The 19,511-nt window shown below is 41.1% G+C and overlaps 1 protein-coding gene across 6 annotated transcripts in view; it reads left to right on the forward strand.

The window, feature by feature from the left end:
* Positions 1 to 19,511, forward strand: part of tdrd9 (tudor domain containing 9) — a 165,248-nt gene that overhangs the window by 91,872 nt on the left and 53,865 nt on the right. For all 6 annotated transcript variants that reach the window (XM_063047992.1, XM_063048027.1, XM_063048011.1 and 3 more), the window contains exons 20-24: positions 933 to 986; positions 10,902 to 11,018; positions 11,351 to 11,458; positions 12,552 to 12,652; positions 12,807 to 12,980. In XM_063047992.1, coding sequence (XP_062904062.1) covers positions 933 to 986; positions 10,902 to 11,018; positions 11,351 to 11,458; positions 12,552 to 12,652; positions 12,807 to 12,980 — 554 coding nt within the window. The remainder of the gene's footprint in view (positions 1 to 932; positions 987 to 10,901; positions 11,019 to 11,350; positions 11,459 to 12,551; positions 12,653 to 12,806; positions 12,981 to 19,511) is intronic.

Raw genomic sequence — 19,511 nt, forward strand, 5'->3', positions numbered from 1 at the left:
CATGCATTTATCTTCTAAATCATCCTACTCTTATCGTCAGTGGACCATGGCAAGGCAGCAATCTAAAGATTGTTACTCTTGAAGTCTTGCTTTTCAGCTTTCTACCCAACTGTCTATATTTTCCCTTCAGGACCGCAACCCTTTTCCTCCTTATGTCATTGAAACCAGTATGTACCATGACTTTCCAGCTGTTCACCCTCCCATTTTTGAATGCTGTGGACCAGATCTGAGACGTCACTGACCTTGGCACCTGGGAGGCAACATACCATCTGGGTGTCTTTTTCACGACCACAGAATTTCCATCTGGTCCCTTAACTATGGAATCCTCTATCACTACTACACTCCTCTTCCCTCTACCTCACAGAGCCAGACTCAGTGCTGGAGACAAACCATAGTGTCTTTCTTTACTAGTTAGCTAACATTATACCATTTTCTGTACAAGGACCTCATAATTGCTGCATTTGAAGGATAAGTCCCCAAAAATGTCATTCAACCTAATTTGGAGGTTTTTTGCTCTCTCCTTGTGATCCATTTGGCTCGCAATTGAAGGTGAAGGAAGATTTGATGAAAATGGGATTTTTTTAATTAACATGTATCTGAAAGCACGGCAAATAAGATGTAAACAACTGATTTGTCCTGTTATAATGTACTTATATGACATATTTTTGTTTCTGAAATCTCAAGTTGTTGATTGTGAATTTTATATTTCGTGAACCTTGACAGTGCTATTCTCAATATTATACAATTTAGTCTTAAATTATTTTGAAGGTGATTCAGGTAAAATATTTGCCCTGACTAGGTTCTCTGCCATATTAATTTCATTTAATCTGTTTTTCCAATTCCAATCCATAATTACCTATTTTACAATGTTAAATATTGTATTTATGATTGTGTATGATGTCACCAAATTTTAACTTCTTGTTGTAACACAGGCTGAGTTGGAATGGGGAAAAACAAATTACATCCAGATAAAAAGAATAAAGGAGGTGAGTTTGTTGTGTACCATTAAATTGTAATAAGGTGTTCATGAAGGATTGTTTGCTATTAATTGTGTAGCTCTATTCTTCTACTACTAAGAATCCACTTCTGATCTTTTGGGTCATTTGTAACCTTTACCTCAATTATAAGTCTCCTCAACTTCCTCAAAGTCTTTTTAGCAGAAGGAAAACTTGAATTTTGTTAATCTACTGACAGGCCAACTGTGATATTAAGATCACAGGTTGATGAATTGGATATCTAATCATGGAAATGAGAGAAAAATGGGAATTATCTTTTCATCGTGCGCATTTTGCTGAAGCACGACAAGGGCTGCAGAGTTCTCAACGGAAAACTCTTCGAAGATTCAAGCTTGATTATGAAAGACTTCTGTTGCACCATAGAGAATAATAATGTTTGTCCAAGGTGACAAAACTTCAAGATAGTAGACCACTCTTGATCTTTAGATCTTCCAGGCACTTAAACCTATGTGGACAAAATTACTGAATAGATTTGCCACCCTGCCAATCTAATTTTAAAAAAGTTATAAGAACTTGTAGAGTAAACAAAATTATTAGTATTTTTTACTTTAGAACTGTTGGTGATTAAGATAATGCAGGTAATAAAAGCACATAATTTTTTTTCAAAAGCAGCTACTTACTTTGCAGTCCTCTGTATTGTTTTGCCACATGGTTCATCCAAAGACTATTCAACCATTGTGGATAAAATAACCAGTGCTCAGTCAAAATCAGTGACTAGGACTTCTCTTAAAGTACTACTCAGACGACTCAATCCAACCTTGATAGGATAGAAATTTAATTTTGGTGACTAACACTAAGTAAATATAAAGATAATGCTAAACAATTGTATTCCTCTCTGTTCAGTTCCACTGGAAAAAATATGTAGAAGAGCCATAAGCCATTCCAGATAATTTGTTAGGGATTTAATCTTTGTAGCTAACAAGGGGTTTCTCCTAAGGTGCTGCAAAAACTTAATATATTCATTGTGAAGCTTAAATATTGAGTGCAATAAAATAACAATTGTTTCCAAAATTTATTGGGGGCTGTAAAGTGATGGGCAGGTATTGAATTTGGCTTTACTGACTGAATCTGCAAAATGTAAACCAATGGATGAAATCAAACAAGAATGAAGAGATTGCTCAATGTAAAAATCGTATCGACTAAAAGGTGGCGGTGACTAATACTGGAGGACATCTGTTTTAGATGAGTTAAAGATACTTTAGGGGAAATATCAGAAGGGTTTTTTTTACACAGTTGTGGGCAGCTGGAATGCACCATCGGGCATGGTAGTAGAGGCTGATGTAATAGGAACATTTGAGTGACTTAGATAGGCACATGGATGTAAGGAAAATGGAGGGTTATGGGCTATTAGAAGGGAAGGGTTGTATTGATCACGGAGTGGGTTTATATAGGTTGGCAAAACATTGTGGGTTAGAAGGCGTGTACTGTGCTGTACTGTTGTATGTTGTGGACTAAGGTGGAGTGAGAAGAACAGGAGTTTTCAGAATAATTTCCACTTTATTAAAAGAAAAAAATAACTTGGCTGTTGAAGCGAAGTGTGGTTCTGAGGAGGTTAAGAAATATTGAGACCTTTTTGGAGATGCTAATTAAATTAAAATGAATATAAACTAAAAACATGATCATTGTGAATGTTTTTGAAATGACAAATAGTAAGTTCCAGTGGCTTTATATCACTTGAAAATGCATTCTTTGTATGCCAGATAGCACTAATAGTTATGGAGTCACACAACATGGAAACAGTCCATGCTGACCAAGTTCAAAGTAAATTTTATAATCAGAGTACATGTACATCACAACATACAACCTAAGATTCATTTCCCTATGGGAATACTCAGCAAATCTATAGAATAGTTACTATAACAGGGTCAATGAAAGAGTGCAGAAGACCACAAACTGCACAAATGCAAATATAAATAAGTAATAAATAAAGAGATAAAGGGTCCTTAAAGTGAGATAATTGATTGTGGGAACATCTCAATTGATGGGCAAGTGAATGTAGTTATCCCTTTTTGTTCAGGAGTCTGATAGTTGAGCGGTAGTAATTGCTCTTGAACTGGTGGTGCAAGTCCTGAGGCTCTTGTACTTTCTACCTGATGGTGGCAGTGAGAAAAGAGCATGGCCTAGGTGGCGAGGATCTCTGATGATGGATGCTGCTTTCCTACAACAGCATTTCATGTAGATGTGCTCAATGATTGGGAGGCTTTTACCCCTGATATACTGGGCCAAATCCACTACCTTTTGTAGGATTTTCCATTCAAAAGCATTGGTGTTTCCATACCAGGCTGTGCTACAGCTAGTCAATACACCTTCCACTACACATCTATAGAAGTTTGTCAGAGTTATTGATGTCATGTCAAAACTCAGCAGACTCCTAAGGAAGTAGTGTCACTGTTGTGCTTTCTTCGTAATTGCACTTGATGCTGGATCCAGGACAGGTCCACTGAAATAGTAACACCCAGGAATTTAAAGTTGCCAGTCCTCTCCACCTCTGATCCTCCAATGAGGACTGGCTCATGGACCTCTAGTTTCCCTCTCATGAAGTCTACGATCTCATTACCCTCTGAACTTTTCCTGTCTATGTACCTGCCCAAGTGCATTTACTGCCCAAGTTGAAGTTGGAGGCAAGTTTAGGAAAATTGTCAAACTCATTATAGGTGCAGGAAGCAATGCCAATGCAGTAGTCACTGTTTTTTTTAGAAAAAATTGGGGAGTGTTTACATTGTAGGTTTGGAATTTGGCCTGCTCTATGTAGATAGCAAAATGGCAGGCATAGCTGGAGAAGACGTGAGTGTCGTGCCCGTGACTACACTTTGGATTTGGAGAAAGTGGGTGGAGATGAAAGAGAAATTCTTGAGGGTAAGAACCAGTTCTACCGACAGAGAAGTGTGGTGAGTTAGTTGGACATTTGATAAATAATTTGTTAAGCACAATGTTGTGGGTTGAAGGGCCTGTTCCTGTGCTATACTGTTCTATGGTCTTTAATCACCCTACACCTGTGCAGTAGTCATTGATACAGATCACCGCACACTTTGACTTGAAAGCTTTTCTTCAGAATCTCTGGTACTGACTTGAGATCCTACCAGGTGATTAGAAAAAAGAGATTGATCTTATAACTGAGGTTTTAAATACTGGAAAGAGGGGAGAGGTGTATTAAACTCATTTTACAATCTAGTCAGTGAAAAGGCTGAAGAAGATCAAGAGATGATAGGAAGCTTAGCATTTATCCCCTAGCTGGCAGCCTCCTGGAATCAAATGTGACTTAAGATCATAAGATTTAGAAGCGGAATTAGGCCATTTGGCCCATCAAGTCTGCTCTGCCATTTCATAATGATTGGTGTAACGAAGGCCCGTCACTGACTACGGATGGCACATGGCGCACTCGGTAAAACACTCATCCCCAGCGGTAATGGTGACTGGGTCTAAACCAGAGCTGCTGCATGGAGCTGTCTCATATAGAGGCAGCAGCAACCTGCACAGGTGTGCTGATGGTGGAGGATACCATCTTTAAATGGATAATTGCGTTAATTAGCTTTTGGTTGGTCTAGGGGGAGGGACTTAGCAGTTATAAGCCTCGGGTTACTAAGGCTTTGGGGTTAGTTTTCTTTTGTGTTTAGTCTGAGGGTAGCTGTATATGTTTTTCCAGTTTTTGTCCTGTTTTGAGGTAAATAAAAGCACCTCAATCTAGTTTTGCAACTCAAGCAATCTTGTTACTTTTCTTAAACAATTGACCCACAGTTTTTTGTGACAGTTGGTCCATTTTACCTCTGAGCCCTGAAGTCCTGCCTTTCCCTCATATCCCTTCATGCCCTAACCAATCAAGAATATATCAACCTCTACTTTAAGTGTACATGAAGACTTGGTTACTACAGTTGCTTGTGGTTACAAATTTCACAGATTTGCTACTCTCTGGCTAAAGAAATTCCTCCTCATCTCTGTTCTGAATATATGCCCCCCTATTCTGAGGCTGTGGCCTCTGATCTTCGACTCTCCCACCATAGGAAACATCCATTCCATCGATGCCTTTCACCTTTTGATAGATTTCATTTAGGTCCTCCCTCATTCTTCTGAACTTCAGTGAATACAGGCCCAGAGCCATCCAAAGCTCTTCAAGTGACAAGCCATTCAAACCTGGAATCACTTTTGTGAACCTCCTTTGAACCCACTCCAGTTTCAGCATATCCTTTCGAAGATAAGAGGCCCAAAACTGCTCACAATACTCTGAGAGGCCTCACCAGTGCTTTATAAACTCACAACATTACATCTTTGCTTTTATATTCTAGTCCTCTTGAAATGAATACTCTCATCACATTTACTTTCCTCACCACAAACTCAGCCTGCATACTAACCCTTAAGGAATTCTTCACAAGTTTTTCTGTGCCTCAGAATTTTGTATTTTCTCTCCATTTAGAAAACACACAATCTTTTCTTTTATCAAAGTGCATGACCCTACACTTCCTGCCACTTCTTTGCCCATTCTCCTAATCTAAGTCCTTCTGTACCCTCTCTACTTCCTCAAATCTACCTGCCTTTCCACCTATCTTGATACCGTCTGCAAACTTTACAACAAAGCCATCAATTCCATCATCCAAATCATTAACATAATGTAAACTTGAAATGCACTTTGATAGAAAAAATAAAGATGTAGACTATTTTCTAAACAGGGAGCAAATTTAGAAATCAGCGATGCAAAGGGACTTGGGAGTCCTCATCCAGGATTCCCTAAAGGTTAACTTGCAGGTTGAGTCAGTGATAAGGAAGGAAAATACAGTGTTAGCATTCATTTCGAGAGGACTAGAATATAATAGCAAGGATGTAATGCTGAGGCTTTATAAGGCATTGGTCAGACCAGACTTAGAATATTGTGAACAGTTTTGGATCCCTTTAGTTAAGAAAGGATGCGCTGGCATTGAAGAGGGTCGAGAAGATTTTCACAGGAATAATCCCTGGAATGAAAATGTTAATGTATGAGGAGTGTTTGGTGGCTCTGTGCTGTACTGGAGTTTAGAAGAATGAATGAGAATCTCATTGAAACTTATTTAATATTGAAAACCCTAGATAGAGTGGACCTGGAAAGGGTGTTTCCTATGGTGGGGAAGTCTAGTACCAGAGGGCACAGCCTCAGAATAGAGGGACGGCCCTTTATAACAGAAATTAGTAATTTCTTTAGCCAGAGGGTAGTGAATTTGTAGAATTCAATGCCACAAATTGCTGTGGAGGATGGGTTGATGGGTTCTTGATTAGTGAGGGCATCAAAGGTTATGGGGAGGAGTCAGGGGACTGGGGTTGACGGGTTATAAAATAGCCCTGATGGAATGGCAACGCCAACTCGATGGACTGAATGACATAGTTCTGCTCCTATGTCTTGTGTTCTACCAACTTTTATACTCAGTACCCTGACTTGTGAATGCAAGTGTGCCAAAAAGCTGTCACACTCTGTCTGTCAGGGACTCCACGTAAAGGAAGCCATGTATTTGTATTCCAAGGTCTCTCTGACCTACAACACTCCCCTAAGCCTGCCATGCTACCAGGATTTGACCTTTCAAAGTGTAACACCTCACACTTAAACATGCTTCCAATATTTATTATGTGTATTAAGTGTTTGACCTTTTGAAAAGCAAATCTGGTTTTCTTTTTGGCCAAACTGCACTCAAATTTAATGTTTTCTCCATATTGGCTATGATAGATATGGAATTGGATGTTGGGTATATCTGAGAAAAATGCTAAAAAGGCAGCAAAGAAGGAATCCTGCTTTCAAGGAGATTACTTATTTGAGGCAATGCAAATGTATCAGATTTAAGATCCATTCACTACAATTATTCTGATTTTACCATTAAGGGTAGTATTTATAATTAGAATGTTGACCCATAAACTAAGTCATGAATTTAAAGCTGAAGCTATGCAGTGATCTTAAGTGCTGTATCCTTGGACTGAACACAAAATGTATCACTGTGGCATGAAAAGAAATTGCTATTAAAATTCCCCAAGAAAGTCTTGAAACTGATGCCCTGAATTTGAAGACTCTTCTAATTCAGGATCTCTTGTGCAGTTGGATCCTGGATTTCCTCACTTGTAGACCCCGTAGTTCAGATTGGCAAAAACATCTCCTCCACAGGGATGTGTGCTTAGCCTCCTTCTCTACTTGCTTTACACCTATGATTGTGTGACTAAGAACTGCTCCAACACCATATACAAGTTTTCTGATGACACTACTGTTACGGGCTGTATGAAAGGTGATGATGAATCAGCATACAGGAGGGAGATTGAAAATTTGGCCAAGTGGTGTAATAACAACAACCTCTTACTCAGTGTCATTAAGACCAACAAACTGATTGTAGACTTCAGGAGTGGGAAACCAGAAGTCCATGAGCCAGTAATCATTGGAGGATCAGAGGTGGAGAAGGTCAGTAACTTTAAAATCCTAGGTGTCACTATCTCTGAGGACCTCTCCTGGACCCACCACATAAGTATTGCAAAGAAAGGACGACAACACCTGTACTACTTCAGGAGTCTGTGGTGGTTTGCATGTCATCAAAAACCTTAGCAAACTTCTATAGATGTGTGGTGGAAAGTGTGCTGACTTGACTGGATTATGGCCTGGTATGGGAACACCAATGCCTTTGAGCAGAAAATCCTACAAAAGGTAGTGGATTTGGCCCAATGCATCATGAGTAAAACCCTCCCAACCATTGAGCACATCTACATGAAACATTGCTGTAGAAAAGCAGCATACATATCAAAGATGATCTTTTTGTGCTGTACCATCAAGTAAAAGGTACAAGTGCCTCAGGACTCGCACCACCAAGTTCAAGAACAGTTACTACCCCTCAACCATCAGGCTCTTGAGCAAAAGGAGATAATTATACCCATTCTTTTGGTATTCCCACAACCGAGCATCTCACTTTAAGGACTCTATTTCGTGCTTGTTGTTTATTGCTATTTATATTTACATTTGCACAGTTTGTCCTTTGATTCTGTTTACAGTTACTGTTCTATAGATTTGCTAAGTATTCGTAGTCATAGTCATACTTTATTGATCCCGGGGGAAATTGGTTTTTGTTACAGTTGCACCGTAAATAGTAATAGAACCATAGTAGTTAAATAGTAATATGTAAATTATGCCAGTAAATTATGAAATAAGTCCAGGACCAGCCTATTGGCTTAGGGTGTCTGATCCTCCAAGGGAGGAGTTGTAAAGTTTGATGGTCACAGGCAGGAATGACTTCCTATGACGCTCTGTGCTGCATCTCGGTGGAATGAGTCTCTGGCTGAATGTACTCCTGTGTCCACCCAGTACATTATGTAGTGGATGGGAGACATTGACCAAGATGGCATGCAACTTGGACAGCATTCTCTTTTCAGACACCACCGTGAGAGAGTCCAGTTCCATCCCCACAACATCACTGGCCTTCCGAATGAGTTTGTTGATTCTGTTGGTGTCTGCTACCTTCAGCCTGCTGCACCAGCACACAACAGCAAACATGATAGCACTGGCCACCACAGACTCATAGAACATCCTCAGCATCGTCCGACAGATGTTAAAGGACCTCAGTCTCCTCAGGAAATAGAGACGGCTCTGACCCTTCTTGTAGACAGCCTCAGTGTTCTTTGACCAGTTTTTGTCAATTTGTATCCCCAGGTATTTATAATCCTCCACCATGTCCACACTGACCCCCTGGATGGAAACAGGGGTCACTGGTGCCTTAGCTCTCCTCAGGTCTACTACCAGCTCCTTAGTCTTTTTCACATTAAGCTGCAGATAATTCTGCTCACACCATGTGACAAAGTTTCCTACCGTAGCCCTGTACTCGGCCTCATCTCCCCTGCTGATGCATCCAACTATGGCAGAGTCATCAGAAAACTTCTGAAGATGACAAGACTCTGTGCAGTAGTTGAAGTCCGAGGTGTAAATGGTGAAGAGAAAGGGAGACAAAACAGTCCCCTGTGGAGCCCCAGTGCTGCTGATCACTCTGTCGGACACACAGTGTTGCAAGCACACATACTGTGGTCTGCCAGTCAGGTAATCAAGAATCCATGATACCAGGGAAGCATCCACCCGCATTGCTGTCAGCTTCTCCCCCAGCAGAGCAGGGCAGATGGTGTTGAATGCACTGGAGAAGTCAAAAAACATGACCCTCACAGTGCTCGCTGGCTTGTCCAGGTGGACATAGTTCAGCAGGTAGACGATGGCATCCTCAACTCCTAGTCGGGACTGATAGGCGAACTGGAGGGGATCTGAGTGTGGCCTGACCATAGGCCGGAGCAGCTCCAGAACAAGTCTCTCCAGGGTCTTCATGATGTGGGAGGTCAATGCCACTGGTCTGTAGTCATTGAGGCCGCTGGGGCGCGGTGTCTTGGCAGGACGTCTTGCACAGTACAGGAACCCTCCAGAGCCTCAGGCTCAGGTTGAATACATGGCGAAGTACTCCACATAGCTGAGGGGCACAGGCTTTGAGCACCCTGGTACTGACACCATCCGGTCCTGCAGCCTTGCTTGGGTTGAGACGTTTCAGCTGTCTTCTCACCTGTTCAGCTGTGAAGCCCACCATGGTGGTTTCGTGTGGGGAAGGGGTATAGTCATGAGAGCATGGTGGGGGACTGTGAGGAGGGGAGAGTGGAATATGTTGGTTGGGGGCTGACAACAGATGACTCGTGGGGGATGGGCAGGGGCCACAATGTCAAATCTGTTAAAGAACAGGTTAAGTTCATTGGCCCTGTCCACACTGCCTTCAGCTCCTCTGCTGCTAGTTTGCCGGAACCCATTGATGGTCCTCATCCCCCTCCAGACTTCTCTCGTGTTCTGCTGGAGTTTCCACTCAAACTTCCTCCTGTACCTGTCTTTAGCCTCCCTGATCCTGGCTTTCAGGTCCCTCTGTACTGCCCTCAGCTCCTCCCTATTTCCATCTCTAAATGCCCTCTTACTAGTGTTCAGGATGTCCTTAATGTCCTTTGTCACCCGTGGCTTGTTATTTGAATAACAAAGGACAGTTCTTGTTGGAACATTGCAGTCCACACAGAAGTTGATGTAATCAGTGATGCACTCTGTGAGCCCATCAATATCCTCTCCATGTGGCTCACAGAGCGCCTGCCAGTCTGTCACCTCGAAACAACTCTGGAGCGCCTCATAAACCTCCTCCGACCATTTTCTCACTGTCCTTGAGGTTGCAGGATTACTCTTCACCAGAGGCATGTAGCAGGGTTTTAGATGCACCAGGTTGTGATCTGACCTTCCCAGTGGGGGGGAGGGGAGAGGAGCTGTATGCATCCTTAACGTTAGCGCACATCAAATCCAGAGTCCTCTCCCCTCTGGTTGTACAGCTCACATACTGCTTGAAGTTGGGCCGTGTTCTAGCCATGGTAACCTGGTTGAAGTCACCCAAGATAGTAATGAGGGCACTCGGGTGCTGGATTTGTAATCTGGCTATGACGGTGTAAGTGATGTTACACGCCGACGCTGGGTTGGCAGAGGGAGGGATGTACACAACAACCACAGTTGCATGCGAGATTTCCCTTGGCAAATAATATGGCCGGAGTCCAACAGCAAGAAGTTCAATATCCAGGCTACAGACATGTTCCTTGATCGTAATATTCCTGCAGAAAAATAATTTCAGGGTTGTATGCAGTGATATATATGTACTCAGATTATAAATTTTAGTCAGAATTTTGAACTTTAATTAGGACGACAGACTATTTACTCAGGAATGTTCTTTCAGATATTGTTATAGAGGCATGACCAAATGAGTTCAATTTGGTAGTTTGGAAAAGTGGAAAATTATGAGGCGACTGAATGAAACTTTCAGAGCTGAATGCTACTCCTCCCTCTTTCTTGTACATTGATGTAACTTAAATTCCTGCATTTTTTTCTTAAGTTGTTTCTGTGCATTTTAGGTGGCACAATTGTATGAGGAGTTGAAAGAAAGGGTACAGCGTTTTAATATGTATGTTGATCAACCCCGTGGAAGTACTAATGAAGAGTGTGCACACAAGCAGAGGTTTATTTTGCAGGTACATATTGAAAATATGTCTATGCACAAAATATTTTTCAGTTTAGCACCTTGTTTACAAATTAGGAAATTTAGAGCACAGTTTATATCATTAAGTGTGTCACTGCACTCTGACTTGCCACCCTTTGCACTTTCTGGCTTCTTTACATCATTGAGAAGCACAAAAGATTCAAGGCATGGCAGATATTTCTGTGTAGATCAAGTCGAATTTTCTGTTTTTGTTAAGTATACTTTTATGTAGCTGTTTTTACCTGTCTGTGCAACAATGCTAACTGTCTTTCATGAAATTTGGGTTAAGCTGTATTTACTTTGGCAATATTATTATTTCCACAGGTTGTGCTGGCTGGGGCTTTTTACCCCAACTATTTCACATTTGGCCCAGTGTCTGAAGAAGTTGCTGTGAAAGACATAGCTGGAAAAGATTCAAAAACTACAGTAGTGGTATGTAGCTGTATAATTGAAATAAGAATATCAGAACCTGTCTATTTTACAACTTTAGAGTGAGCAGTTGGGTTAAAAGAACCAGTTATAACCAGAAATGGAAAAGTAAAGGGCAACAGATGATAAAAATCTGAAATAAAACCAGATATTAAGAGAAATAATCAGTGGACAAGGAGCATCTTTGGGCACGGAAACAGTTAACATTTCAAGTTGCTGACTATTCATCAGAGCTGATAGAGAGTCATTGACTTGGTAATACCACTTTCTCTCTTTACAAATGCTGATTGACCTGTTGAGTGTTTCTTGTGTTTGCTTTTATTTCAGAGTTAGCAACATGTCTTTTACAATGCAATAAATTTGAATTTCTTTGGTGGAAGGATGTAATTAAGAATTCACAGGGTGATGCACTAATAAAGCGTGCTGCTTTCATTGTTTGACTTTAGAATGCAGTGTTGGTGCTTACTGGAATTACCATCATTCGAATTTTCCTGAGAATACTAATGGAACCTGCAGATATGGCATTTAAACACTAATTATATTCAATTATCGTGAAGAAGTACAGACCCCACTCATCTGTTTCATCAAATGCATTGATTTTTTGATTGATCCACAGAAGCACATGTCAGATTGTTGAGGGCATGACACCTATTGGAGGGCATTATGTCAAACATGATCTATTAAAATATCATGCAGACTCTCTGAGGGTTGCGAGGAGACAATTTAAGCAATAATCATCCCAGGATGATTTTTCAAGCAGCATCTCCAACTTTTGACTACAACTCTGAAACCAAGGTCACATCTTGTGTTAAATTTAGCGAAATATCTGATTCTGACTACCACTGATGCTCTTTAGTATCTAAACCATTTGAGTAATGTTGCCTTGCCAAGATGAGAACACCCCTTACCCATCTTGTGGACAATGCTAACATACCCATATATTCTTTGGTCGAGCTAATTAGTTTTATAAGCTGTTATAAATGAGTAAAATATACCAAAGCATCCAGGTCTGGTTTGTATCATTTAATGAAATACTTTTTGAATTGAGTCACTGAGCTCAATTGTGAAACTGTATTTTGGTTCACATTTGCTATAGGTGAGGAATGTGCCACCTTATGGGTTCCTGTACTATAAACAGCTTCATTCCCTGTTCAGGCAGTGTGGGCAAGTCAGAACTATTTCATTTGATGGATCTAAGTAAGTTGCTTTTGTTATGTTGAAACATTAACATAAACTTCATACCTCAATACTTTTCCTCGGTGATTTCTAAATTCCATTTTAATTATCTCAATGTACAGAATATTTCCATTCGTAAAGTCCTAACCCTTAACAAAATACTTCTCAAAAACAGGGGCTTTGTTGAATTTGTGCAAAATCCAATAAAGAGAACTGAGATTCATCCTGCAGTGTACATGGCATTGAAGATGGTCCAGCATCGTATTCCGCTGCAGTTGAATATTCATCCTGTGGAAGAGATTGAACAGTTGACTCAAAGACTTAATAGTACAAACTTGCAAAATCCAAGGTAATATCTTATTGTGTTAAAGGTACGAAGATGCATTTTATTGTCAAAGTACGCATGTACAATACATACATGCATACAAGACATACTGATATTTGTCTTCTCCAGACAGCTGTGAAATACACACGAAAAGAAAAGAAACAAAATTCACAGACCCCTGAATCCCGCAGCCCCTCCCTGCAGTAAAAAAAACTGACAATAGCAATAAATCTCTATTTGCTCCCACAGAAAAAATGACAACACCAATTCCTGACCATCTCACTCGCAGAAAAAAAAATAGCAACACATCCCCAATCCCTACCCCACAGGATAAAAATATCAACAATAACAATCTATTCTTGAATCGTTATGTGTGCCGTCGGGCTTATGTATCTTCAGCCTGATGGTAGCAATGAGAAAAGGGCATGTCCTGAGTGATGGGATTCATTTATGAAGAATGGTCCCTTTTTGAGGCATCGCTCCTTGAAGATGTCTGGGTTGCTGGGGAGGGCAGTGCCCATGATAGAGCTGATTGAGTTTTAATAGACAATAGGTGCCAAGAGTAGGCCATTCAGCCCTTCGAACCAGCACTGTCATTCACTGTGATCATGGCTCATTATCCACAATCAGTACCCTTTTCCTGCCTTCTCCCCATATCCCTTGACTCCGCTATCTTTAAGAGCTCTATCTAACTCTTTCTTGAAAGAATCCAGAGAATTGGCCTCCACTGCCTTCTGAGACCGAGCATTCCACAGAACCCTGTGTGTGAAAAAGTTTTTCCTCAACTCCATTCTAAATTGTCTACCCCTTATTCTTAAACTGTGGCCTCTGGTTCTGGACTCCCCCAACATCGGGAACATGTTTCCTGCCTTTAACGTGTCCAATCCCTTAATAATCTTATATGTTTCAATCAGATCCTCTCTCAGCCTTCTAAATTCCAGTGTATACAAGCCTAGTCAGCTCCAATCTTTCAACATATGACAGTCCCGCCATCCCGGGAATTAACCTCGTGAACCTACGCTGCACTCCCTCAATAGCTAGAATGTCCTTTCTCAAATTCGGAGACCAAAACTGTACACAATACTCCAGGTGTGGTCTCACCAGGGCCCTGTACAACTGCAGAAGGACTTCTTTGCTGCTATACTCAACTCCCCTTGTTATGAAGGCCAACATGCCATTAGTTTTCTTCACTGCCTGCTGTACCTGCATGCTTACTTTCAGCAACTGATGAAAAAGGATACCTAGATCTCGTTGTACTTCCCCTTTTCCTAACTTGACACCATTCAGATAGTAATTTGCCTTCCTGTTCTTGCCACCAAAGTGGATAATCTCACACTTATCCACATTAAATTGCATCTGCCCACTCACCCAGCCTGTCCAAGTCACCTTGCATTTTCATAACATCCTCCTCCCATTTTACACTGCCACCCAACTTTGTGTCATCTGCAAATTTGCTAATGTTACTTTTAATTCCCTCATCTAAATCATTAATATATATTGTAAACAACTGCGGTCCCAGCACCAAGCCTTGCGGTACCCCACTAGTCACTGCCTGCCATTCTGAAAAGGACCCATTAATCCCTACTCTGTTTCCTGTCTGCCAACCAATTTTCTAACTATGTCAGTACCCTACCCCCAGTACCATTTGCTCTAATTTTACTCTCTAACCTCCTATGTGGGACCTTATCAAAAGCTTTCTGATAGTCCAGGTGCACTACATCCACTGGCTTTCCCATGTCCATTTTCATAGTTACATTCTCAAAAAATTCCAGAAGATTAGTCGAGCATGATTTCCCCTTCGTAAATCCATGCTGACTCAGACCTATCCTGCTACTGCTATCCAAATATGCCGCTATTACATCTTTTATAATTGATTCCAGCATTTTCCCCACCACTGATGTCAGACTAACTGGTTTGTAATTGCTTGTTTTCTCTCTCCTTCCTTTCTTAAAAAGTGGGATAACATTAGCTACCCTCCAATCCGCAGGAACTGATCCTGAATCTATAGAACATTGGAAAATGATTACCAATGCGTCCACGATTTCTAGAGCTACCTCTTTAAGTACCCTGGGATGCAGACCATCAGGCCCTGGGGATTTATCAGCCTTCAGTCCCATCAGTTTACGCAACACCATTTTCTGCCTGATGCAAATTTCCTTCAGTTCCTCTGTTACCCTAGGTCCTCTGGCCACTATTACATAACTATTTAACATGTATTTCACAATTTTCTGCAGCTTATTTTGATCCTGTGCAATGCCTCTCCTCTCCACCCCCCTCCCCACCCCCCACCAACTGTACCAGGTGTTAATGCAACAAGTTAGAATGCTCTCCACGGTACATTTGTAAAAATTTGTGGGATAAGTTGCAATGTAAAAGGGGGACGACATCGAAAAGGGGGATCAAAACAGGATTGAAGGTGTTATATTTGAATGCATGCATATACTTGATGAACTTGTAGCAGAGTTAGAGACTGGCATGTATGATGTTGTGAGCATCACTGAATCGTGGCTGAAAGAAGATTATAGGTGGGAGCTCAACATCCAAGGATACACTTTGTATCGAAAGGACAGGCAGAGGGGGTGGGGTACAATTTATCCCGTTGACTGCAGTTTTGCCCTATCATTAGCCTTTCCTTGCTAGCAGTCTTAGCAACCTTTTTGCCCTGTAGGAACATTTGAAATAATTTTCAGGTCTCAGGGAACCTCTGCATAAAAATTATTTTATCTACAGCTCATGATACATTACGTGGTCAGTAAGTTGTAGATATAAAAATCCAAAAATAATTGTCAATGAGTAGAGAATACACTTTTAGCTAACCTTGAAAGAAAAAGGGTTAAGCTCAGCTTGCCTTTCTTGAAATTAATCTTTCTTTCCTTTTCATAAATTTTAAAAACTCATGAGGCAAACATTATAAACTACTTAATTCTGGGTCAAACTTGAGATAAGCACACAGATTTCACCTTCATCTGAAATAAGACAACTTCTATCCTTGCTCTTGATGCTTGTTAAACAAGAAAAAAAGGCTGGTCACGCATGTAAGAAGTTGAAAACTGCAGCAAAATGTTCATTGCTTTCCTATGAATGACAGGATACTCTGCTTTCACAGAAATCCAGAACTTGTCCAGGGCAGGTCAGTAAATCTCATCAGTGCATGATCAGAGTGCAGCTCACAAAGTTCTTCCACTTCTCTCAAAGTCAAGTTATTCCCCCTTCTCTCAAAGTCAAGTTCTCAGAAGATTCAGAGAAAGGGTCTTTCACCCAGTCATACATAGAGGAAAAGTACTGTTCAATTTTGTTCTGTGGTTCTTCCAGGTGGTTTTCAAAAAGACTCAAGACTTTCTGATATCCTTCCTCACTGTCAAGCCCAGGCAGCAGTGGAAACATTTGAAGATTTTCTTTTGCAACGTGATTTTCCAAAGATTCTGATTCCTTTTAAATTCATGGATCAGAATCAGGTTTATTATCACTGGCATTTGACATGAAATTTGTTAACTTAGCAGCAGCAGTTCACTGCAATACATAACCTAGAAGAGAGAGAAAAAAAATAAAAGTAATAATAATAAACAAGTAATTCAATACAGTGTACATTAAATAGATTAAAAGTAAGTGCAAAAAACAGAAATATTGTATATTTTTTAAAAATGAGGTAGTGTCCAAGGGTTCAATGTCCATTTAGGAATCGAAGGCAGAGGGGAAGAAGCTGTTCCTGAATCACTGAATGTGTGCTTTCAGGCTTCTGTACCTCCTACCTGATGGTAACAGTGAGAAAAGGGCATGCCCTGGGTGCTGGAGGTCCATAATAATGCATGCTGCCTTTCTGAAACACCGCTCCCTGAAGATGTCCTGGGTACTTTGTAGGCTGGTACCCAAGATCGAGCTGACTAGATTTACAACCTTCTACAGCTTCTGGTCCTGTGCAGTAGCTTCCCCCCCCCACCTGCCCATACCAGACAGTGATGCAGCCCGTCAGAATGCTCTCCCTGGTACATTTATAGAAGTTTTTGAGTATATTTGTTGACATGCCAAATCTCTTCAAACTCCTAATGAAGTATAGTCACTGTTTTGCCTTCTTTATAACTATATCTATATGTTGGGGCCAGGTTAGATCCTCAGAGATCTTGACACCCAGGAACTTGAAACTGCTCACTCTCTCCACTTATGATCCCTCTATGAGGATTGGTATGTGCTCCTTCATCTTACCCTTCCTGAAGTCCACAATCAGCTCTTCCATCTTACTGACATTGAATGCCAGGTTTTTGCTGCGACACCACTCCATTAGTTGGTATATCTCACTCCTGTACGCCCTCTTGTCGCCACCTGAGATTCTACCAACAATGGTTGTATCGTCAGCAAATTTATAGATGATATTTGAGCTATGCCTAGCCACACAGTCATATGTATATAGAGAGTAGATCAGTGGGCTAAGCACGCATCCCTGAGGTGCACCAGTGTTGATCGTCAGCGAGGAAGATATGGTATCACAAATCCGCACAGATTGTGGTCTTCCGGTTAGGAAGTTGAGGATCCAGTTGCTGAGGGAAGTACAGAGGCCCAGGTTTTGCAACTTCTCAATCAGGATTGTGGGAATGATGGTATTAAATGCTGAGCTATAGTCAATGAACAGCATCCTGACATAGGTGTTTGTGTTGTCCAGATAGTTTAAAGCCGTGTGGAGAGCCATTGAGATTGCGTCTGCCGTTGACCTACTGTGGCGATAGGCAAATTGCAATGGATCCAGGTCCTTGCTGAGGCAGAAGTTCAGTCTAGTCATGACCAACCTCTCAAAGCATTTCATCACTGTAGATGTGTGTGCTACTGGGCAATAGTCATTAAGGGAGCCCACATTATTCTTCTTAAGCACTGGTATAATTGTTACCTTTCTGAAGCAAGTGGGAACTTCCGCCCATAGCAGTGAGAGGTTGAAAATGTCCTTGAATACCCCCACTAGTTGGTTGGCACATCTTTTCAGAGCCTTACCAGGTACTCCATCGGGACTTTCTGCCTTGCAAGTGTTCACTCTCTTTAAAGGCAGCCTAACATTGGCCTCTGAGATGAAGATCACAGAGTCATTGGGTACAGTAGGGATCTTCACAGTTGTAGTTGTGTTCTCCCTTTCAAAGTGGGCATAGAAGGTGTTGAGTTCATCTGGTCGTGAAGCAATGGTCCAGTGTGTCACTTCCTCTGATATTGCAAATGATCCGTTGATGGTAGTTGCTTAGCGATTTTTTTTTTTCCCGACTGGTCTGGTTAAAATCTCCCAAAATGATTGTGAAGGCATTAGGATGCGCTGTTTTGTGCATGTTGATCCCATTGCTCAGATCATCTAAAGCTTGCTTGACGTTGGCCCGAGGTGGAATGTAAACTGCTACCAAAATGACCCTAGAGAACTCCTGTAGTAGGTAAAAAGGACGGTACTTAACTGCTAGATGTTCCAGGTTTGGTGAGCAGAATTGGGACAGCACTGATATGTTTGTGCACCAAGGAAGTCGAAACATTTTCTCCAGTGCCTTGCAGAGACTTGTTCAACTGATTCATATGATGAAAAATGTCTGTTAAGTAGGTTAATTTCTGTAACCATTCTTCATCTTCAAAGCACTCATAAAAATCAGGCTTACTATTTTCTATTAAGTAGTCCTGCATGGCACCTTTCAGCTCAAACAACCTGTTGAGAACCCTTCCTCTGTTAAGTGACCAGATTTCTGTATGTAGCAGGAGATTGGTGTGCTCTTTGTCCAGGTTTTTACTCAGTTTTTTTAAACATTCTCGAGTGAACTGGTCTTAAAGCTACTAACTAACTTGCTTCTTGAAGCCATTTACTGACTGACCTTACTTTTAAAAGCTTTAATCTGTATGCTTTGAGTTTCCAATAGTCATTTAAAATAATCGGTACTTTTACATGTCATATGTCTGTGATTTGTAGTTTAGTGTATTTTCAATTTTGCTGGAGCCATTGTTATATTTTCAAGTTGTTTGCCACAGACGAGGCACAATGGAATAGGACAACTTGGATCACCAGTCCATGTAAAATCCATTGATAAGTAGCTTTCATTGTAAAGACGTATTTTTTTGTGTGTGTTGTTGCACTAGTGCAGTGAAGTGACTCGGAAGAATGTAATTCTTTGTCATTAACCTTATCAGAATTGTTCATTGGCCTAGGTTTAGGATCCTCCTCTTTCATCTTACACCTCATCTTCAGAAATCGTCATGCTGGGCTGTCTTTGGAATGAAAATTTCCCTGCAATTTTCTACTATACTGATAGGTTGTTCGCTCCAATAAGTCAGTCGGCAGCACGTAAAGGGAACTTGGGGAAGGGAATTTGGGGGGAAAAGGCTGACGTCAAAGTCCAAATTGGGTGAGTCCATTCAATGCTCAGAAAACAGCCTACCTAACTCCCCTCCGTGCAAAACAGCACTCACCAATTATCAACTGCCTCCCCTAACTTACATCAAAAACTGAGGATAGACTTAACATGGTCCAACTGCACATTGCCATACTAGACTGAGATTGGTAACGGTACTGTTTGGTCACTGCCCACCAGTGCAGGTACTAGCATC

Source organism: Mobula hypostoma, chromosome 1 (genome assembly GCF_963921235.1).
Source record: "Mobula hypostoma chromosome 1, sMobHyp1.1, whole genome shotgun sequence".
NCBI classification, from domain to species: Eukaryota; Metazoa; Chordata; class Chondrichthyes; order Myliobatiformes; family Myliobatidae; genus Mobula; species Mobula hypostoma.